Source organism: Enhydra lutris, unplaced genomic scaffold (assembly GCF_002288905.1).
Source record: "Enhydra lutris kenyoni isolate GAN:26980312 unplaced genomic scaffold, ASM228890v2 scaffoldscaffold13, whole genome shotgun sequence".
Lineage (NCBI taxonomy): Eukaryota > Metazoa > Chordata > Mammalia > Carnivora > Mustelidae > Enhydra > Enhydra lutris.
The window spans coordinates 34,141,951-34,165,684 of NW_019154097.1; the positions used below are offsets into that span (position 1 = coordinate 34,141,951).

The 23,734-nt window shown below is 43.4% G+C and overlaps 1 protein-coding gene across 3 annotated transcripts in view; it reads right to left on the bottom strand.

Moving 5' to 3' along the window:
- Positions 1–23,734, bottom strand: part of LOC111145720 (formin binding protein 1) — a 145,328-nt gene that overhangs the window by 25,406 nt on the left and 96,188 nt on the right. For 2 of the 3 annotated variants that reach the window (XM_022500874.1, XM_022500872.1), the window contains exons 7-9: positions 9,939–10,067; positions 8,665–8,811; positions 2,278–2,475 (exon numbers count right to left, since the gene is read on the bottom strand). In XM_022500874.1, the coding sequence (XP_022356582.1) occupies positions 2,278–2,475; positions 8,665–8,811; positions 9,939–10,067 (474 nt within the window). Of the gene's footprint in view, positions 1–1,125; positions 1,309–2,277; positions 2,476–8,664; positions 8,812–9,938; positions 10,068–23,734 lie in introns of all 3 variants that reach the window. The other variant, XM_022500871.1, reaches the window with a different exon arrangement.

A 23,734-nucleotide genomic window follows, 5' to 3' on the forward strand; every position in this document is an offset into this window, starting at 1 on the left:
CTACAGGAACACGTCCCACAGCCACTGCCTTGCAGTCCCCACAGATCGGGATAAAAGACCTTACTGGGCCCACGTGTCCGTTTACTCCTGACCGCCATGCCTCGATCTGGGGATGGCTTTGACTACACGGATCAGTTCGATTTATTTGGGAGGCTCCAAATGACTTTATTCCACTTTTGTCCTCGCAACCAAACGGGCAACTCCTTTTTGTCCCTGGATCAGCTGCACAAAACCCCGTGTGTCTGGCACAGGTGTTCCTAACCGAAATGGCAAGCTGGAGTTGAGAGGACGTCCACTAACGAGTCAACCCTGTCCTAGCGGATGCTCCCCGAGTGTGGACGTCACAGAACCTCGGACGACGAGCAGGCTCTCTGACTTTACCTCTTCCTAACCTCATCTTTTGGGGCCTCAGTTTTCTTACCAGTAAAATAAGGATGTCATAGTGCCCAGGCTCACAGGGCAGTCGAAGACAACCACGGAACAGAGTCTGGTCCCCCACCAGCACTCAGTGAATGTTAGCTGCTTATTATCTCCATCTCTAACGATAAATCTGGCCTTAGGCCTCTTCCAGCCAACAGACATTTTCTCACCATCTTCTAAGTTCCCCAACACAGCTCAAGAAACCACCGTAACCTCGTGACATTTCCCCCTCAAACTCTGAGGCTTAGCTCAGACAGAAGCAGCTCTGTGACCCTCATGCTGTTCTCAGCAACCATCAGGCAAATGTTTTCTGCGTCTACAGTGACTTCCAATTCCTCATCTCGGATGTCACTGGCTTTGGAAATCGAATCTAAGCTTCCTTTTTGGGTAAAATCAAGGTAGAACATTAATGACTTAGATGTTTTAAAAGGGAAGTGGAGAAAAGCCTTTCTGAAATGTGCTCGAGACCCAAAGGACTCTGGGCCGGCCGGCTCGCTTTCTCTTCTTCTTTCTATCCACTCTGCTTCCTTCTTTCTTCTCTCCTCCCCTGCTGGGGTTCTTCTTTCTAGCTACGGTGAAGCCCAGGTCCTTACTGTTTCGTGTTACGGGAAAACACAATGGATTGATTCACAAACGAAATAAGTCATGCAGAACGACACATGCGCCCAGAGCGCACAAGAGACAGGATTCCAGAGCAGAACTTACCCCACGCTTTAGGCTCCTGAAGCAGTGGATTTTGGGTTTGGAGGTCATGAACTCGTTGAAGCGATGGGAGAGGGGTTCCTTTTGCTGCTTGGGAGACTGGGGGCCGTTGGGAACAGCAGAGGGTGAGGCAGAGGCAGGGGGGGGAGGGGGAGGCTGATGGGGGGATGTTAAAAGGGACATAAGCTACATGTAAGATGGAGCAGTGACAGAGTAAAATCAGAAACAAGATAAGACACAAAACAAAATAAGCATCAAATCATATTTGAAATCCAAAGCAAGTAAAACACAAACGATTACATATTTAGGCCATGGTCCAAAAGAAAACATGTAGAACATGACGAGAAGTGGAGGTTTTAGTCAGTAAAGCGACGGAAGAAGAGCAAGAAATCTGCGACCAGAAGCTCATGCAGGCTCTCCCATGCAAAACTACGTGAGTTACGCTAAATGTACGTTAGTTACGCTAAACCAGTTAAGACCAGAAAAGGGTCAAGATTTCTAAACCACCTAAAACCACCAGAGCTGGATGAGAGAGCATAAAGGACCTTAGATGCCAAGGTTGTCAAAACAGCAAGACAGTCTTTGGAAAATTAAATATGCAGTTATTCTCGGGAGAGCGTAGTAATGGTGCCTGGACCACACGGGATGCCCAGGTCAGCGCTGTCACGCATCTGCGACCGCGCCACCAAAAGAAAACGCAAAATGGTCATGGAGGTACATGTTAACGTGAAGTCAAAACCCAAGCTATTTAACCCATGGACACGATTTCGAATCAGAGCTGCTGATCAGCTGTTAGAGAAATCCCGCACAGCACCCCTCTCCCAGCCGAGGGGACCAGGCGGCTAGTGGACTTAGCGGTGAAAGACGTGATGGGAGATGGCCAAGAGGTCAGTAGAGGTCAGTGTTAGTGTGGATGGCACGAGTCAGGTAGCAATGCATCCGAAATAAGACAAATGGCCATGGCAAAGGGACCACCACCAAAGAGAAATCATGGTTTTTAAATAAAACAGCACACTAGCTCTTTTTTTGCATTCTGTGAACTACAGGCTTACATTCTTTAGTTTTGTTTGGTTTTGTTTTTTAAAGACTAACCGAGAAAGTCACAATCACCACACTTTGTAAAACTCGTTTCATGCTGGGTCCAACCATCAGTACCTTATTTTTTTTGATGAAGGGCCATAGCTTTCCTTTGGATTTACCACCAAACTTGAGCTCTGGTTTGCCTTCTCCTCGGGAATTCGAGAGGCTGTTATCCGACACAGTGCGTTTCATCGGCTGGGTGTAATCCTCAAATTCGATGTCCCCGGGAGGCTCAAACCCGGACTTATAAGCTTCTATTACCAGTTGGGAATCCTGAAATTATAGCCATCAAACACAAACGCGTTCAAACACGTGCGAATACTTTTTACACAACGAATTATGATGGCCCCATACAGAGGCTATCATAAAGAACTTTATCTCTATAGTTATCTACAGAATTATATCTACATTGATTGGTAACAGAGTTTTTCTAATGATAGTTTTTTTAAGATTTTATTTATTTATTTGTCAGAGAGAGAGAGAGCGAGCACAAGCAGGCAGGGTGGCAGGCAGAGGCAGAGAGAGAAGCAGGCTCCCCGCTGAGCAGAGAGCCGGATGCGAGACTCGATCCCAGGACCCTGGGATCATGACCCGAGCCAAAGGCAGAGGCTTAACGGACTGAGCCACCCAGGCGTCCCAATAGTTTTATCATTAGAAAGAATAAGCACTATTTGTAAAGCTACAAGTCTAGCTGGATGGGAAGATACTCTCAACAGCCATTTTTCTGCAGCTGGAGAAACAAATATTAAGTAAGGACTTTGCTAAAAGCAGAGAAAAAAGGGCCACTGTTAGGCACTTCCCTTGAAAAATACAGTAATACAGAAGTTTGGTTCTCACCAGGAGTTCTTTTTCTTTTTTTTTTTTAAGATTTTTATTTATTTATTTGACAGAGAGAGATCACAAGTAGACAGAGAGGCAGGCAGAGAGAGAGAGAGAGAGAGGGAAGCAGGCTCCTTGCCGAGCAGAGAGCCCGATGCGGGACTCGATCCCAGGACCCTGTGATCATGACCTGAGCCGAAGGCAGCGGCTTAACCCACTAAGCCACCCAGGCGCCCTCACCAGGAGTTCTTAAGGTAGTTTAGCATACAAAAAATCAAATCAAAGAGTAGATAATCTCTATCACTTCTTTGGTTCGTCGTGGTTCAGGGATATTAATTTTAATAAATATATACAATGATATAATATATAAAAATAAATATATATAATAATATAATATATTAAATTATATTTATTCTAGGATTTTTCCTTATGGATGCATTTGTTCTTAGACCCTCCCCCATCCACATGCAAGCTCTCGTCTGTTTTTCCTCTAGACCGAGATGGTGCCGGCGAGAACCGTGTGCAATAAATGTTTGCTGAAAAAAAATCAACGAACCGAATGCCTACTCCACAGCCCCTGAGTCCAAGCACTCTGCTAGGAACTTTGGGTGCTACACCTTCTCAGGGTAAGTCTGTGGTACAGACAAATGTGTAAGGATATCAAAACCAGAATGTCGTAGACAAGACAGGCAGATAGATACATACATAAAGCATTACAAAAGCACATGTGATTTGTAGCAACAATTGAAATCAATGATCATCTGACTTAAAAAAAAGGACACTACAGAAGGCCATATGGAAAGATCTCAATTCTTCATATAAGCCCACAGTCGGTAGGGCATATAGCTATTTTAGCTACCCCTTACTCTGGAGATGGGCCACAGACCGCCGACTGTCTTCCAATAGCCAACTGTCTTTCCTTCTCAGGAATAGGAACCCTGATTTTAAGTTGCACACCCTGCCACCTACCTAAAGGCTTCATTCCCCAGCCTTCTGGGCAGCAGGAGGTGGCCACCTAAGTTTTGACCTCTGAGATCTCTGAGATGCAGACAGTATGGTATGTAATTTTAGGAAGACTCTTTAAAGGGATAGCACGGGCCCTTCTCCATATTCTGCTTTCTGGAATTTGGATGTGATAGTCGGAGCTCCAGAAGCCATGCAGAGTTTGAAGGTCACACCATCCAAAGCTGTGAACTAGGAGGAGCCTGAGTCCCTGAGAACTTACACAACAGCTGTCCATGCCGGGGCTGACCCCTCTGCCTGCGGACATCTTTTACGTGAGAGGAAAAACAAACCGCCCTGTGGAAGACACCACTGTTCCCGTTACGGTTAAACATATGCAAGCAGGTTCAGATCTACAAGCCCAGATGTGCCAGTGACTCACTGATGTGCTCTAATGAAAACATGGTCATTTGATATAAATGGAAATTAACCATACACAAATAAACCAGTTTGAACTTTTAAGTAACCACGTGATTCTGAGACTGTAAGAAGGGGCAGAGGGGACATCCAGTTTGCTGGAGAAGGGGCTGACAGAGCTGGGAGCTTTCTGTCCTCCTGTCCCACTCTAATTATTCGATCACCTCTTTCCACTCTTTGCTCAAATGTAACTTCTTGGTGTAAGAGCCAGCCCTGTCCCCTCAGGCACTTTCTAGCATTCTTTCCTACCTCACTTTCCCCCAAATGCTCATCCCATTTTCACACTCTAAAAAATAGGTTCTCATGTATTTTGCTATGGTCTGTCCCTGTCTTTAGAGCTGTGCCTGGCACCTGCGAGTGAGTGAATGAAAGGATTCGAACATGTGCCAGAAACGGTGCTTGTTTTAGAAATAAAAAGCACAAGGCGGTGGGGGGAGGGGCTTAAGGGAAAGAACATGGCTTTGGAACCAGATAGACACATTCACTATGTGGCCCTGGGCAAGGCTGTAACCTCCCTGAGTTCAAGGTTCTCCTCGGTGGGTCGTGGTGAGCACACCATGCATGGAAGGAAGTAGGTGTTCAGTAAATGTTCAGGGAGCCATGTCATGAAATACCATCAACGTTCCTCAAGATGAAAATTTTGAAGGAGGACACGCCAGCAACTAAACATGAAGATGCAGAGATAACAAGTGTGTGATCAAAGAAAAACTAGACTAAAAGTAGCAAAGATCAAAAGTAGCACCACCACAGCTAACTTAGCTAGGAGCTGAACCTGCACAAGAAAATAAACTCGAGGGGCGCCTGAGTGGCTCAGTGGGTTAAAGCCTCTGCCTTCGGCTCAGGTCATGGTCCCAGTGTCCTGGGATCGAGCCCCACATCGGGCTCTCTGCTCAGCAGGGAACCTGCCTCCTCCTCTCTCTCTCTGCCTGCCTCTCTGCCTACTTGTGATCTCTATCTGTCAAATAAATAAATAAAATCTTTAAAAAAAAAAAAGAAAATAAACTCGAGACGCACCATGAGAACAGAGCAGGATGTCTGGAAAGAGAAAGGGAACGTGCCAGGAAAGATGATCTGCGTGGATTAAGAAATATCTGATCCTTGAATTCTCAAAAAAGAGCAAAATGAAACATTCATTCAAGGAAACACCTGAAGGAGGCCGAGGGAGTGAGCCATGCAGATGTCTGTGGGAGGAATATTCCAGGCAGAGGGAACACAGTAGGAGCATACTTGGGAGTTTCTGAGGAACAGGCTGCTGTGGCGACAGCACGGGGGAGAATACAGAAGAGGTGACATCAGACAGATAAATAGGGAGGGAGTGTGTTCCAGATCGTTCAGGGCTTTGAGCCCACAGTGGTTCTGACTTTTCCTGTAAGCCCATGGAGGGCTCTGAGCAGAGGAGACACGTGATCTAACTCATTGTAAAGGAAGCCCTCTGGTCTCTGTGTTAAGAATGGGGTGGGCAAAGGTAGGGAGACATCAGACATCTCCTGCAGTAATCCAAGCTGCTCCCGCACAACCCAACTTGTGGAGATCTTGGATCAGAAGGATAACAACAGAGGAGGTGAGCTCTGTGGGTTCTGAATGTATTTTGGAGGTAAAGCCAAGAGGACTGGCTGATAAATTAATGCAGGTGTCAGAAAAAGATCTTGACTCCACAATCCATGCAACCGGAAGGATGGAAATGCCATGATGGAGACAGTGAAGACTATGGGAGGCGCAGGTTAGGCAAGACAGATCGGGAGCTCCCCCTTGGGTACGCTGAGCTTGAGGAACGATGTAGAATCCAAGTGGAGAAGCCTCCTGGCAGCTGAACGTATGAACCTGCCGTGGAGGGACAGGTCTAGGCTGGGCATGTCACACGTGTGATTCAGAGTTGAGATGGGACTTCATGCTCCGAAAGTCTATGGGTCACTCCAAAGAGCAAATGCAGAGAGTACACAGGTCCAAGATCAATGCCCAGAGGTGATCCCGAGTTAGATGTAAGAAGGAGGAGAAGAAGAACAAGCAAAGGAGACTGAGTCAGTGAGGGGAAAAGTCATCACAGTGTGGTTTCCTGGGACTCAAGTGAAGGAACAGCAGGAAGGAGAGTGGTCGAGTGGGGGCCGGTGCTGCTAACAGTTTAAGTTCTTGAATAAGAACTTGAACGAAGGGGCGCCTGGGTGGCTCAGTGGGTTAAGCCGCTGCCTTCAGCTCAGGTCATGATCCCAGGGTCCTGGGATCGAGTCCCGCATCGGGCTCTCTGCTCAGCAGGGAGCCTGCTTCCCTTCCTCTCTCTCTGCCTGCCTCTCTCCCTACTTGTGATCTCTGTCTGTCAAATAAATAAATAAAATCTTAAAAAAAAAAAAAAAAAAAAACTTGAACGAAGACCCTAGAAGAGACCCTTGGATTTAGCACCATTAAGGTCCTAGGTGAAAAAGAATGATCAGTGATAGAACAGGAAAACAAGTCTCCCATAATGGGAGAAATGTCCTATAAAGCTAGGGAGCTCACAATTTCCCAGATAAAACTGATTAAGGGAAACCATCATTCAGACATAATCTTGTAAAATTATGAAGTTTCAAGGAAGAAGACATTTCTAAGCTTCTAATATAAGAAGTTAAAATCAGGCTTGTTTCAGATTTTCATCAATGCCAAAAGTCAACGAGGTTAAGGAAAAAAGTCAAGATTCAGTAGAGGTGAAGGCTGACCTTGTACATCTCACTATTATTATTTCCCTTTAAAAGACCCCTTCCCACACTCATTGGTGACTGCTGACATTTTAAATAGGGCTATGAGAGAAAGCCTCACCAAGACTATTTCTTGATCTCACTCCATGAGCCAGGCAATTAGGAGCCACCGAAAGACTGTCAGAGGGGCTGTCTGGGGGGTTCAGTCAATGAAGCATCTGCCTTCAGCTCAGCTCATGATCCCACCATCCAGAACAGAGCCCCAAGTTGGGTTCCCAGCTCAGAAGGGAGCCTACCTCTCCCTCTACCCCTCCCCCTGCTCATGCTTTCTCTCTCTCTCATAAATAAATGAAAATCTTTAGAAAAAAGAAAAAAACGACTTTGAAACTGATGAAGCAGAGATGTCCAAAATCGATGAAGTAACAGTGGCAAGAAAATGAAATACCGGACTGCCTGGGGGCATTACCAGTCACATGTGTCTCAACCAAGACATGTGTTCAGCATAAGGAACGGATGGTTTGATCACCTGCAACTCCTTCTTAGCATAATGTAGTTTTGTGGGGGAAACACCATTAATTAATAAGCACTAGAAATTTTCCCCAAAAAAGTTAGCTGAAATCACCAAAGAAGGAGGCTCCAGGTGAACAGATGTTAATAAAATAGAGATCAAGGAATCCTAAAATTAAAAAAAAAAAAATAATGCCTGCTACTAGAACCATTCCTCCTACAAACACTTATTAGTTAACACGTTTGGAAATGTTTCTGCACATTGGGTCGATAGTTATTTTTTTACACAGATGGCCTTAAATATGGTAATACACCTAGAACATCCTTAGAGGAATGAAGAATCTATATGCTAAGGTATGTTCACACAGGAAAGATGGCTTTGATCCCTTGCCTAGACTCATTTTAAGATGCTCTTACGACAAAGAATACTTACGACATTGCTTTTTCTTAGATATTTGGTTTTGCAAATTAATAAATGTTTGTAAAAGCCTATGCTGGTGACCTAGCTGATATTTTTGTTGAGGGAAATAGGTTTCTGGGAAAGTAATCCAAATGAATGACACTGGCCCTGAGTTGTGTTTTCAGACGGAGATGACAGTGTCCCGAAGGGGACATATGGTAACATCCAGAGACACTTCTGACCATTACAACCAGGGAAGGGTGCTAACGACATCTGGTCAGTAGAGGACACAGATATTACTAACCACCCTGTAGCACTCAGGACAGGCCCCTACAGTAGAGAATTATCCGGCCAGCAAAATGTCAACAGTGCCCTACAGAACCAGATTCTGGCATGGGGGTTACTCAGCCAACTGACCATTCTGCAATGGCTCAGACTTATCTGTGTTTTCTGGAAAAGAAATTCGGGAGCTATATCCAGAACCCTGAGGGCACAAAAGAACACTCGAAAGTGCTGTTACTACTGCTGCAAAGTACTCGCGAGCCCTGGAAGGAACCACCCATCTCGAGATGATTCACTGTGGACAGCAGTGAAGAAACAATGGAACCAGAAACCCTTCGTTGTGAATCACATCCAAACTGTAATACTTACGTTCTTCTGATCGATGGACTCCGCTGCCTTCACGATTTCATCCAGGCACTTCCCAATGATTGGGATCACCTGCCGATCGACCTCCGCGTACGTCTTCATCGACTCCCCAATCCTTACTATCCTCCTCTCCTCCATCTCCTGTATTTTCTGCAACATTAGATTTTGCACGAAATTAGTCTGGTCCACTGTGACTCACGGGAATTGTTTGCAGCAGTACTGTCACCTCGAGCAAATCATCTGGGATGGAAATAGGCCAGTCGGTAGGGTTGGAGTTGATGACTGGCTCCCTCTTCACTGGCTGCACACATATGTTAGAGGGGTCAGGCTGTCCAAATGTGTACCTTCCAGGGTTCCTCTCCAATTTCAGTGAGAACCCCAAGCTCAAGTGCTTTTATCACTGATGCCATGTGGGGACACATTAAACATCTCCCCACCTTTGATTGGGGTAATTACTTTACCAAAAGCCTGGTGTTGGTTAATGGTCTCAACCCAACACAGGCTGAGAGGTAACTAGTGTATCTTCCGTCTACGAGCTGGAGGCTCTTGTTTGCAGTGGGAGTAGACACTAAGAAGCAAATACTTGTTACTTTTTCCACAACCGGACACAAGTCGTGAAAGATTCCCAAAGTGGGAGAACACGTCTCCAACTCTACTCATGCCATTTCTGACAATCTAGAGTAGCCCAAAAGAAAAACAATCCAAAGACAAGGACTGTATTTGTTCAAATCCTGTAACTGTATGATCTACTAGGACTCCTAAAATTAAGTTGGCATTTTGTAATCCGAATGCTCCTTTTAGCAAAGAGGGCGCTAATCTCAGAATTGCACTTCTAAGACTGGCAAAGAAAGGCTGCAGGTGTGAATGGAGGACAACTGCAAAGGTCACTGACTGACCTTGAGATTAATATTATATATTATAATATAAATTATTATATTATATTTCATCTTATTGCCAGTCAATGCTATATATATATATATATATATATATATATATATATTTTTTTTTTTAATTTCAGGGTCTTAAAGGAGGCTCCATGTCCAGAGCAGACCCCAACACAGAGCCTGAACTCATGACCCTGAGATCAAGACTTGAGATCAAGAGTCAAATGCTTAACCGACAGAGCCACCCAGGCACTCCCTGGATGATTCAAAAGTGGCTTCATTTGGAGGAAATTTAGAATTCTGTAAATTCTCAGAAGGTAAGCCCAGCCATCAGGATTCCAAAGCTACGTGTCTCTAAAGCCAAAGCCGATCTGAGAGGCCTGAATGACTTACCTGAAATATGTTGGGGATGTGAGTATGGTAATACTCGTGCTGCTCGTGGTTGAACTTCTGGAGGATGGTTGAGTAATCAGCTTTGCTGTCCTCCGCCATCTGGTGACGTACTTGAGCTTGCTGTCGCGCCTTGGGGCAAAAAATGAGAATACCCCCATGTTTACATAGGATAAGAGCCTAGAATTGCAAACCAGAGGGGTCTGTAGTCCACTTTACCTCAAATGTGTTCTACCGGGCAGGTGTTATTTTCTAGAAATTGTTTGGAATTTGAATTTAGTTTAGGTAAGGATGTGCACCCTAGTTTTTCACAAACCCTGCCATTGTCTGTCGTCTTCACTTGGCATCACTTTCCAGTCTGACCAAGTGTCTCTCTTCTTTATTGTCTGCACTTGGTCCAATTCACATATTTATCTTACCTAGGTGGGCCTTGTGGGAACCTATGCTCATATATATTTTTATGCTATGTACATATACTTTATATTATATATATATGTGTACACACACACACACACACATAATATATATATATATATATATATATATATATATATATATATATATAGTTTTCCTTTTCCTTAAGGAGGGGATGAGGGAATCCACAAATTTTTAAAAAGATTTTATTCATTTATTTGAGAGAGAAAGAGAGCGAGTGCACAGAGGAAGAGTGAGAGGCAAAAGCAAGATTCCCTATTGAGGGACACCTGGGTGGCTCAGTCATTAGGCATCTGCCTTTGGCTTGGGTCATGATCCTGGGGTCCTGGGATCGAGCCCCGCATTGGGCTCCCTGCTTCTCCCCCTCTCACTCCCCCTGCTTGTATTCCCTCTCTTGCTGTCTTTCTCTCTGTCAAATAAATAAATAAAACCTTGAAAAACCAAAACAAAGCAAAACAATTCCCTGCTGAGCAGGAAGCCTGATGTGGGGCTCAATCCTAGGACCCTGAGATCATGACCTGAGCTGAAGGCAGACGCTTAACCAACTGAGCCACCCAGGGGCCCCAATCTAAAAATTTTTTTATCCAATTCTCAATGGGGTTCATGAATTACAAAGGCACAGGAGCCCTGATCTAAACAGACCTTTCTAATAATCTCCACAATGTTTATTATTTTAAAATTATTTTTATTATTATTTTTTTAAGATGTTGTTTATTTATTTATCAGAGAGAGAGAGAGCACAAGCAGAGGGAGAAGCGGGCTCCCCACTGAACAGGGAACCCGATGTGGGACTCGATCCCAAGACCCTGGGATCATGACCTGAGCTGACGGCAGACGCTTAACCAACTGAACCACCCAAGAGTCCCTATTTTTATTTTTTTAAGTAATCTCTACACTCAGTGTGGGCTTGAACCCAGAGATCAAGAGGTGCACACTCCACAGCTGTGCCAGGGAAGCATGTAGACTTTACTTTTAGTATACATTTTTTTAAAAGATTTTATTTACTTGACAGAGATCACAAGTAGACAGAGAGGCAGGCAAAGAGAGAGGAGGAAGCAGGCTCCCCGCCGAGCAGAGAGCCCGATGTGGGGCTCGATCCCAGAACCCTGGGATCACGACCTGAGCCAAAGGCAGAGGCTTTAACCCACTGAGCCACCCAGGCGGCCCTGCTTTTGGTATACGTTTTGAAGAAGTAGTAAATATGACGCCGTCTTTGTGTTTTTGCTTGGATATGAGTATGTGCTATTTTGTGTTTTCCTGCACTGATTTTCTCCTAAATAATCAATAATAAAATTCATACGTTTGTTTCTTCTAATTCACATGTTGGTTAATCACACACCCACATGAAAGGAGGCAACTGTTGGCAAACTGCAGAATCGATTTTATTTATTTTTTTTTAGTTAAGTAGGCTCCACACCCAATGTGGGGCTTGAACTCACGACCCAGAGATCAAGAGTCACACACCCCACTGACTGAGCTGGCCAGGTGCCCCCGCAGAATTGATTTTTTTTTTTAAGATTTTATTTATTTATTTATTTGTTTATTTGACAGACAGAGATCATAAGTAGGCAAGAGACAGGCAGAGAGAGAGAGGAGGAAGCAGGCTCCTTGCTGAGCAGAGAGCCTGATGCGGGACTCGATCCCAGCACCCTGGGATCATGACCTGAGCCAAAGGCAGAGGTCTTAACCCACTGAGCCAGCCAGGTGCCCTGCAGAATTGATTTTAAAGCCTGGACAGAAAGCCTGTGAACTCTGACGTCATCTACAAAGACCACCGATGGTTACGCTGGTGAGCCCACTGTGGATGCATCTAGCACTTTGGATATGTTTTAAAAAATATGCCCTCCTGAATCTCTAACAGACTCTGAGGTTCACGCAGGGCAAAAACTAGCCCCTGCCAGATGCAGAAGTGGCTTGGCCTGCAGGTGACTTGGCCAACTACCCCACGGAGCCAAAAACACAACAGGAAAAGGGCCTTGTTCCAGTGTAACTACAGGAACTTTTTGTTTCTTTCTTTTTTGTTTCGTTTTACTAAACCCACCCATATTTTATTTTTATTTTTTCAAAGATTTTTATTTATATTTGACAGAGATTACAAGTAGGCAGAGAGGCAGGCAGAGAGAGGGGAAGGGAAGCAGGCTCCCGGCTGAGCAGAGAGCCCAACGCGGGGCTCGATCCCAGGACTCAGGGATCATGACCTGAGCTGAAGGCAGAGGCTTTAACCCACTGAGCCACCCAGGCGCCCCAAACCCACTCATATTTTAAAAGGACAAAAAAGAACACCGACATGCTCAAAAGGAAAAGCCGATGGCCCACTTGCTGTCTGATCATCGGTAGCGTCCACGACCAGATTTTGCGCATCGCGGTGTTCTTTATGGTTTCCTGCCTCTGTGACTTGGAGGGTTCATCTGATTTTCACTTCCTTGACACTTTTCACTCATCTGCATGATGGTGAAAGCCCAGCGTGGTCATTCACTGCTGCCTCCTTCATTCTCTTCTCGAACACTTCTCAGAGGTTAACCATATAAATATTTCCAAACTGATTTCCTTATTATCTGAAGTTCTTTGAAGTTCTCAAGGCCTTTTGGGATCTCAAAACCACTTTTACCCCCTTCTCATCTCCCCTTGGTTAGTTCAATGGCCATATCCGTCCTCTTTGTTGGCAGCCTTTTATTTTTTTTAAAAGATTTTATTTATTTATTTGACAGAGAGATCGATCACAAGGAGGCAGAGAGGCAGGCAGAGAGAGAAGGAAGCAGGCTCTCCACGGAGCAGAGAGCCCGATGCGGGGCTCGATCCCAGGACCCTGGGATCATGACCTGAGACGAAGGCAGAGGCTTTAACCCACTGAGCCACCCAGGCGCCCCTGTTGGCAGCCTTTTAACTCCCTCCCACGGCCATACACTCTGGCTTCTGCTTCTACTGTGTCCACTAGTAACTATAATAATCTGGTCCCCAAAATGTTAAGTCCCCAGCTCCCCTCAAAAATCCATGCCCTTCCAGTCTACACTAGCTCTCCTCTGTTTAAATCATAGCTTCCCCACCTGTGTGCACACCATCTGTTCCCCTAATGCTTCCAACACAAAAAGCCTTTTAACCCTTTCAATTACTTAAGAGTTTATCATGTATCACTTTATTATGAATATGGAAAAAAAACAAAACAAGGAAACTCTGAGGTAGACCTCAGATTTCTAAAAAATTCTCTATTTCCTTTACAAAACTTCCTCAGAAATAGTCTTCCCAAAATTCAAGGGGAGGGTGGGTTGTTTCCTCATCCTCTCGGTAAATAAAAGTAACAAGTAATAAGACAAGAGTCCCCTTATTTATTTGGGGGGAAATTATTCTAAGTTGGTGAATTTTTAAAATCGCGTAAGGTCTGAAACAGAGAGCAGAATGTCACCATTATGCATGTGTAGGTTTGCACGTACAGACCTGCACACACACACACCCCACGAGCAGACACAAGCTTCCTAACGATAAACCCATCATACTAACCATGGAATGTTTTACTCATGAGAACCGGCGGGCGCCCTGCTGGAGGTACCCCACCACCATCTGGTTGGAAGTGGCCATGATCCTCTCCTCTCAGTTCCCCTAAATCTCTAATAATAATGTGTTCACTTGGGTTATATAACTGCTTTCGTAAGCACATTAACTCGTAACAGTTTTGCGATGCCCTTTACAAGCTTTATCTGCAGTGATTCCGAGACATAACCAGGGAACCCCTAGATGGGAACTGTGGAAGAAGCTGAAATTGGGAAAAACGTGTAAAACTCCAGCCCTGGGACGCTAGTCGAGTAGAAGAAAACAAATCAGACAATCAGAGGGAACAGGTCTACCTTTTATGTTAAAGAAGCATGATCTCTCTGTGAGTTTTTCTTCAATGCAAAAATGTGGACATAAAGGGGCGCCTGGGTGGCTCAGTGGGTTAAAGCCTCTGCCTTCGTCTCAGGTCATGATCCCAGGGTCCTGGGATCGAGCCCCGCATTGGGCTCTCTGCTCAGCAGGGAGCCTGCCTCCCTGTCTCTCTCTGCCTGCCTCTCTGCCTACTTGTGATCTCTCTGTCAAATAAATAAATAAAATCTTAAGGAAAAAAATGTGGATATAAGGTTGCAAAGTATGTATATTTCTTACAGTCTCTGTTGGAATTTTCCTAGAGTCTCTCTCTTCCCCCCACCCCCTCTCACACTTAAAAGCAGTAAAATATTATCACACATCAAATTCTGCAGGGCTGAGGCACGAAGACAGGACAGTCTTGTTCTCAATCCCAGCGTCCAGCTGCTTTGAATTAATACCCACTTTTGAATCCCAGGCCCAGGAATGTGCCATTGTTCTGAGCGAGTTTTACTATGGAAAATCTATTTTTGTTTAGTAAAGCTGTTATATTTATTTTGCAATGGAACCGAGAAGGAGTCTTTCTCTAAACCTAGGGCTGAGTCAGTTACTCATTACAAATACATTTTTAAAAGTATCTTTAAAAGGGCTTTCAAAAACCTCTCTGGAGTAACCAGTAAGTAACGAGATACTTTGAGAGAGTGCATCTCCTAGTCTAAGGCTAAAGGAAGATTGTAAACATCACTCTTTCTCTCTCTGTTTAAGTCAGTCTAAAAATAGTGACTATTATCTTCAAGAGGTACTTCCTTCCCAGGCCACACCATAAGCTGTATCTTGCAATTAAATTAAAGTTCTCATTCTAAGAATACAGGACGCTGTATCTTAGAGCAACAAGACTCTAGGGCAGAGGGAAGTTCAGAGGATTTTTTTTTTTTTTTTAATTGAGTCATCCAAAAATTTAAGAAAAAATTTTAAAAAAGTACAGAATGACCACAATCGCCTAAGGCTGTAAATCACAGCCATCTTTGAATGAGATCTAGACCACTTTCACCGTCAATCAGAAAGACTGAATTTAAACTTTAGAATTTCTTTGACAGACCCTTGGGAATCTCCCCCAGATCAGTCCAAACAGGCCCACGTATGTTATCGCTTGGGCATGACTTCACTGACTTTTCACACCCTCCCCCCTCCAAGTCCTGCGGGAAGAAAGCTGGATGACCCAAAAGGTCAGAGTTGCAGTTTCTAAATAAAGAAAACAATAATTTAGAAACTCTATTGCAAGTCTATGCTTCTAAATCCTAAAGGGTTTAAAGATAAAAATACTGTAATCCATTTAGTTAGTTAAATTTAGACTATTAGCCCTGGCCAAACTGTGCAGCGACTTCCTGTTCAGTTCAGTGTTATTTTCTCCCTTAATGTTGCAGATATGATGGGAGGAAGCAACGCTCGCTGCTGCCTGTCTCAGCCGTCATGAGCAGAGAGCACAGGCGTCCTAAGAAACGTGCTCGCTCTCCAGTGGGGCACATGGTCGATTGGCTGAAGAAATTACACACTCCCGTCTCTTCTCAGGGCTGCTCATGGCTTTTGACCTTTTCACAGAAATGGTCAAATATGCCCTGATTCCATTTATATATTTACTGTAAATAAATAATAAGGTTTATTAATTTTTTGAACATGGCTGCAGACCTCCCACATTTTTATATACACTGCTGTTCCTTGAGTGATAAACCATTTCCTGCAGTGGCGTTCAGAGGTTTTGCAAAGCCACTCTTTTCCTTTGTTAAAAGCACGTTATAGAACACATTTACAAGGCCCATCCTTTACTCCCCAAAATCTGGGGACAGCAGTGTGAAATAATTTACAGTTACCACTGGTATCTCCAACAACAGTAAAGGTTTTCCTGAGCAGCGGTACTTTCAATGTTTTATTTCATCATTGTAATAAAGAGAAACCAAGTGTATTTTAGGCTGCATGGAAAAGGGGGCTAAATTGAGATTTTACTGGGAATTCATGATTTTTGCACCAGCCAGGCTATCCATCATTATTATCCAGTAGCTGGAGACGCGGGGCAGTTCCGGGTCTTGGCCGCCATCACTGGGATCCAGAAGGGTACACAGCCAGGGCTGGAGGTGGAGCAAGGATCCAGTGGGGCTCTTGGCTCCAAATTCACCCCTCTTCCAACTAAGCCACTGACTTAACATTATGGATAAAACTGGGGAGGCTGGCGGGTTTAATCAGTAAAGCATGTGACTCTGGATCTCGGGGTTTGAGTTCGAGCCCCACGTTGGGTGCTGTAGAGATGACCTAAAAAAGTAAAGTCTTAAAAAATATATACGGTGGATACAATTAAACTAATAAAATTTAATAACCTGGGTTATCCAGCCTCCCTCCACCATTAGTTCTTTTCTTCACCCGATTACAAAAATTTGCTTGCTGTAAATAATTCCAATTTACAGAACTGTGGGGTGTAGAAAGTCGAAGTGCCTGCCCATTTCATTCCACAGTCTGACAATCACTGGGAACATGACAACCTGGAGTCCTTAATTTGTGATCTGTGACAACCCTGAGAGCAGATACGGCAAGCTGGGGCAAGTCAATGGAAGGTTCCAGAAGGACGGCTGTAGTGATGCCACCGAATGACACCGGCACATTACAACGATGCCCCATGGACAGCTGGCAAACTTGGGGATTCTCAGAGTAGCAAGGAGCTCCAACCGCCAGCGCACCCTTCCTTTGGCCACGGCCGGGTTAATGAGAAGCACACAGGCTTTGGCAGGGTGTGAGGGAGGAAGGGACCGCTGAATACTGTGACCTATTTTCTGGGTAGTTTTGAGATCCATAAAAGCAGCAACTGGTGGCCCCGCATCGGGCTCCCTGCTCAGCGGGGAGCCTGCTTCTCCCTCTCCCACTCCCCCTGCTTGTGTTCCCTTTCTCGCTGTATCTCTCTCTGTCAAATAAATAAGTAAAATCTTAAAAAATAAAAAACAAACAAATTAAAAAAAAAAAAAGCAAAACCCAGCAACTCTGAAAACTCTATTTGGTTTACTGGATTTCTCTTTCGATTTGTCTGTAAAGCTTATCTTTCCTAGTCCTTAACTCAGCAATTCTACTTCTGGAAATCCATCCTCGTGAAACCATTTTACTAGTTCATTCATTTTTGTATTTATTTCCTTTTCAAGTCCTCTCCACGCCCAACATGGGGCTCGAACTCACAAACTCCAAGATCAGGAGTTGTACATCCCACCGACTGAGCCGGCCAGGCACCCCACTAATGAAATAAATTTTAAATGTTCATGAAAGATATCCAGCACAGTATTATTTATAATAGACAATAATTTGAAACAAATGCCCAGTAATGTCATTGGTTAAATATATCTCATACCCTTGATGGCCGAAGACGCAGACTATTACAAAAAATTGTAGAAGAGTATTTAATGATAAGAGAAAGTGAAAGCTGTATGTGGTTTAAAAAATTTTTTTAAGTTTCCAAAACAGTATTCATAGCATAATTTGATTATTATAAAAATAAAATATTAATAGTGATCACTGCTTCAAAGAGTGATTAAGGAATTCTATTTTGCCGGAAAGATTAGGTAAAGAAACGAATTCTAATACTGAATTCCAGGAACTTAGAAACTGAAGAGATATGGCTCGCCTTTGAGATTCAAAAAAGGAAAGAAAAAGAAAAAAAAGCTCTAAAAAGATAATGTAGTAGGAGGGATACTAACAAAGGAAGAGATGAAAAAGTTCTCTGTCTGAAGCAATGTTGTTGTATGATAAATAGCATTGTTTAAATTTCCCAGTAAACTGTTGAATTTAGAATACATTTTCAAATTCAAGACTAAGAATGCATTTAAAAATTCCTATTCAGACAGAGTGCTGGGAGTTTTTGTTGGAGCCTTCCAGGCCTGGGACTTGCCAAAACAATGAGTCTGTCTTTGATAAATTATAAAAGCAGCTAAAATACAAAACAGAGAAAAACTTCAAAATAAGTTAACCAAAGAAATATGCTTGAAATATTTCAGCAATTTCCTGATTTTTTTTTTCTTAACAGTCTTACAACTTCTAGCCCCAGTATTGTAGGTTCCTTTGGTACACAGCCGCTGAAACAGAAGGAGTGAACATGGGAAGATAGCAAATGAGACCAGCATCTCAATCCCACATGGGCCATTCACTTGCTAAACAGTTTTAAGAAAAGGCCTTCTGTTTCCCTATACCCTGGTTGCCTCATTTGGAAAGTAGAAATTGAAATATCTATTTACTCAAGGGAAGTGACCATTTCTGCTAAAAGAGAAGCCAATGTTGATAGTGTTCGTCTTGAGGTTGGCAAAGCCCCAAGGTGGGCTGGTCAAAAATGCGGTATGAGCTCAGGGATCTTGGTAAAACATAAATCATGGTCTCTAAGACTTGTCTCCCTTCTTTTCCCCGGTTTCTAGTGCACTGTCAGGGGCAACAGACGTGAGCTCTCAGTTGTGTAGGGTAGAAATTAATGATCTCCTTCTCTTCTCCCTCCCCCCTTAATAACTGCGCTCCAGAATACGACACTCATGAGGTTTCGGGTACATGTGGCTGAAAACGACAGCCTACATTCTAGAAAGTTAATGCCCAAAGGATCACAGGATCTCTTACGGCTGCGGTGCTACGTTGAGGAACAAAAATACCGAACGCAGTTCTGGAAAAGATCCATCCCTCAGAAGAGGGAAAAAATAGCCCTGTTATATTCCCCAGGGAGAGAAAAGAAATACAAGCTTCCTGTTCGGAAGAAACCTGATGTGTTTGGTGGTAGGTTAGCAGCTAAACCACCTTTAGCACCCAAGTCACAACAGATGTTTAATCAGTAAGGTGTTGTTTTTGTTTTTTTTTTAAGATTTTATTTATTTATTTATTTGACAGAGAGAGAGAGCACAAGTAGGCAGAGAGGCAGGCAGAGAGAGAGGAAGAAGCAGGCTCCCCACTGAGCAGAGAGCCCGATGCGGGGCTCGATCCCAGGACCCTGGGATCATGACCTGAGCCAAAGGCAGAGGCTTAAACCGCTGAGCCACCCAGGCGCCCCATCAGTAAGGTTTAATACTAAAAATCTTCCTTGTTACTCAGCATGTATCATCAAGGAGCTCAAGACGTAAGACCACAGGCCCTTTATTTTAATCTCAGTGTTCATGTGTCTCTGTTTTTCTTAAGCTGGGTGACACCTAACAAAACTTCTTAGTGACCAGAGAAGTCAGCAAGGAAGCTAATTAAGGTCTCAGGCTGTGGGACGGAGTAGAGGAAGTGCGCCCTCGGTGAAACAAAATCTTAAACTTGCAAGTATTATACAGATGGCTCAAGAATTCTCAACCCAAGTAATTAATATAAAAATTAGTCCCAGGTTGTCTGGAAGAACCCAATATAAGACCTTGCTGGGTTTCATATAATCCTGCTTTTTTGAGATTCTCAGAGGAAAAAAACAAACAAACCATCCCTATTGAAGACAATGCTCATGTGAAAAAGACAATAGTAATCATAGATGCATAAGGAAATAAACCACCATGAGAGGCAATCCAATAGAGAGAAAAATTATCAACATAAGAACTTGGGCTAAAAGCACAATTTGGAAGAAAACAGAAAACAAAAATATTTAAATACTTTATTTAAGAAAGAGAGAGAGGAAGAGAAAGAGAGAGAAAGCACAAGGGGAGGGGCAGAGGGAAAGGGAGAGGAAGAAGCAGACTCCCCACTGAGTAGGGAGGCCAACATGGGGCTCCATCCCAGCATCCGGGGATTGTGACCTGAGCCAAAGGCAGGCACTTAACCAACTGAGCCATCCAGGTGCCCCACCCCTTATTTATTTATTTATTTATTTATGCGGGGCAAGAATATTTAAAACAATTAAAGAAATAAAAGAAGCAATAGAGCTCACAAGAAAATAATAACATTGTAAAGATGAAGGCTATCTGAGAAAGAACCAAATGGAATGCTAGGAAATAAAAAAATACAGTCACTGAAATTTTAAAATGTAATAGATGAGTTAAATAACAGATAATTGAGAAGAATTCATGCAGTAGCTAAGAGATTTACACAAAATGTAAGATACAGAGATAAAGAAAGGAAGGAATGACAATGAAGCTAGGAAGCCCATGGAAGAAACAGAACAAGAAGTTTCGTACATGGCTACTGGGAGTCCCAGGACCAACAATGGGGAAGAATGAAACACGGGCAACTTTTGAAGAATTAACACCTGGAAGGTGTTCCTACATTTACAAAAGGAAAAAAAAAAAAAAAAAAACTCCCATTTGAAGCCCCAAGGAGAAAAACGAGAAATAAAAAACTATGTACTTTCAACCATCATAGTGATGCTACAAAACACCAAAGGCAAAGGTAAGGTCTTAACAACTAGGGGAAGAAAGTCAAGTGTCTACAGAGGATTGCAATTAAGCAGACTGCCAGCTTCCCTAGAGGAACGGCCAGTGATAAAAGACAGTGGGATAATGTCTCAAAATATGCTGAGAGAAAATAACCGGCAGCAGAGAATTCTACACCTAGCTAAACTATCACACTGGAGGGAAGACAAAATAAAGATATTTCACATAATGAACTTACTGCTCACAAACCCTCATGGAAAAAGAAAAAGTAAAACAACCTATCATCCAGGAAGGAGGGAATGTAACTCAGAAAGGGATCATATGTAAGAAGTAGCAGCACTGGGTCTGCCTTATATGTTTAGGCTGTGAGGACGGATGGTAGACAGATGGTGCCTGGGCGTCCTAGTCCGGTACAATCCCCGCTTCTCCTCCCTGGCTCCCTGATACGGAGCCTCCTGTCAATTGCTATTCATCATTCTACCCCAACTCACTATCACCCGCGTAATTCCATAGGCAAGAACAGCAGTTAACAGTGAAGAGCTCATTTAACATGACCCAGTAGCAAAGCCATATGGTCCCCTGGCAAGAACTGAATCTGAGGTATAGAAATGTGCATCGGTCTTGGCTGTACCATATCCAGCAGGGCCACTTACGGCCAACAATAATTCTACAGCTTATAGCCTTACTCTTTTTATCTAGAAAGGGACAAAAGAATTCTAGAGGGGATTAAAGGCCTTTTAGAAAATATAAAGCATCTTTCTAGTGTGAGTTTTTGGAGAAGGAGGTTCAACAGCGTTTCATCAGGGTCACCTTCGTTCTTCCATTTGGCTTTTCTTTTAATATCTGTCATAATCTGTTCTCATTTCATCTCCCCGGGAGATCCTGCTCAGCCCCCTGTCCCACCAGGCAGGTCAACATGGGCAGCATTTCCCCTCAGAGCCCTGTGTGGGATTCTTTCCACTCAGTTGATCTCTGTCTGCTCCATCTTTTCCATTTCTACTACACAATGTTCATCCTCACGCCCCAATTCCATCGTCACGCCTTTCTCAACAACCTGTAATCTGCACAGAGCTTTTACAGATGCGGAATCCATGAGCGGCTTTGAACTCCTGGTATTTGCCGCTCAGAGGGCTGGGTGACCTTACATACGATGTAGCTCATAAACCAATTTTTTTTTAAACTGCTGTTGTTCTAATTATCTTCACGATGCAGCTGGGCACATGACATAGGATACCCTGTCTTATTCTCCAACGGACTCAAGTTTTCCTTGTCTGTCCATTTCATCATTGTTGGCTAACCGAGGCCCTTGTGATGGGTACCTATTATAATCCTATCGATGCTATGCATTATTTGTTCAGTAAATATTCTTGTGGAATGCCCACATGCCTAGAACGTGCAAAATATACTCGACTGATCTGTAGTAGGTCGAAGAAGAGAGAACGCAGGAGGAAGGAGCCAGAAGTAATCAAAAGAGAAGGACACAAACAGGCAAAATACAGATGATGACAACAGTGTTGACCAACTGACTGTGGTCCAAAAACAGGCCTCACCTTTTGTAGATCACATACCACTGAAACCCCCAGACAAGCCCCTGAGGTGCACAATCTTACCCTTATTTCATAGACTAGGAAACACGCTCAGCAATAAAGCAAACTGCCTCGTGCCAGACCTTTAGTGAGCGGCGAAAATAAGACCCAAACCCACTTCTACCCAGTAGCAAGATTAAGAACAAGCTCTTGGCCAAGCACGCCGCTCACTATGACTGCAAATGAAAAAATGTCTTATTAAGTGATGGGGCACCTGGGTGACTCATTCAGTTAAGCCACCAACCCTTGATTTTGGCTCTGGTCGTGATCTCAGGGTTGTGAGATCGAGCCCTCAGTTGGGCTCTGCACGGAACATGGAGCCTGCGTGGGATTCTCTCTCTACCTCTCCCTCTGCCTCTACGCACCTGCCCCTCAAAATAAAATAGAATAAAATAAAAAAGTAAAATAAAATAAAAAATATTTTATTGAGTTGCCATAGGAAAGCCTTTAGAACAGCGAGTGCGAAGTGTCTCACGCTACACACACATCAATAAGTGAGTATCATTTTTATGTATTTAATTCCTTTTTATTTTATATGCATATTCATATGCTCATATATAATATGAATATTTAGATTCATATCATTTTTATTTTTTGGAAGATTTTTATTTATTTATTTGACAGAGAGAAAGAGTGAGAGATCACAAGTAGGCAGACAGGCAGTTAGAGAGGGTGGGAGAAGCAGGCTCCCCGCTGAGCAGAGAGCCAGATGCAGGGCTCGAACCCAGGACCCTGAGATATGACCTGAGCCGAAGGCAGAGGCTTAACCCACTGAGCCACCCAGGCGCCCACATATCATTTTTATTTAAGTCATCTTAATCATCAGGTCTGGGATAGGAGAATGACCTGTTGTCTTACTGGGTTCTATTGCTACGTTGCAGATTAACTTGGAGTTCGTCGATGGTGATGCTTTCTGGAACACTAAAACAAGGCTACGGCAGATTCCCTTGTCAACATTTTAATGTAAATAAAATAACGCATACTAGAAATATTTCAATGAAGAGGCTTTCTGAAGTATTTCAACTCTATATAAATTCACTTTTGGTAGTACCTCTACCCCAGTATTCCTGACACACTTGAGATTTTGACATTTGACCCCCTTGTTTCTTTTTGGATGTTTATTGAACCAAACTCCATACTTTTTTTTTTAAGCTTAAAAACCACTTACTTCAGAAACATGTAAGTGAGAATTACAGTTTACAATACAGAGATAGTAGCCGACAAACTAAAACTTGGAGCTGAATGAAACGTGAATACTTTTTGTGTGGAACATTTAACTGTAGTAAATAATTGCATGTTTCAACATTCCTATCACAGATTCATTTTTTTCCAAGTTTATTTATTTATTTTTAGTAATCTCTACACCGAACGTGAGGCTCGGACTCATGGCCTGGAGATCTGGGGTTGTACATTCTACCAACTGAGCTAGACAGGTGCCCCCACAAATTCATTTTTAATGGTAAAACTAACATGGAATGCCACAGCCTTTAAAACAAAAAACACACAAAACTCATCCTACTAATATTCACTTATGACACAAAGTTATGTCCCATTTCTAAATATAATTACATTTACTCCGCATCTAATAATTGGAGAAAATTTCCAT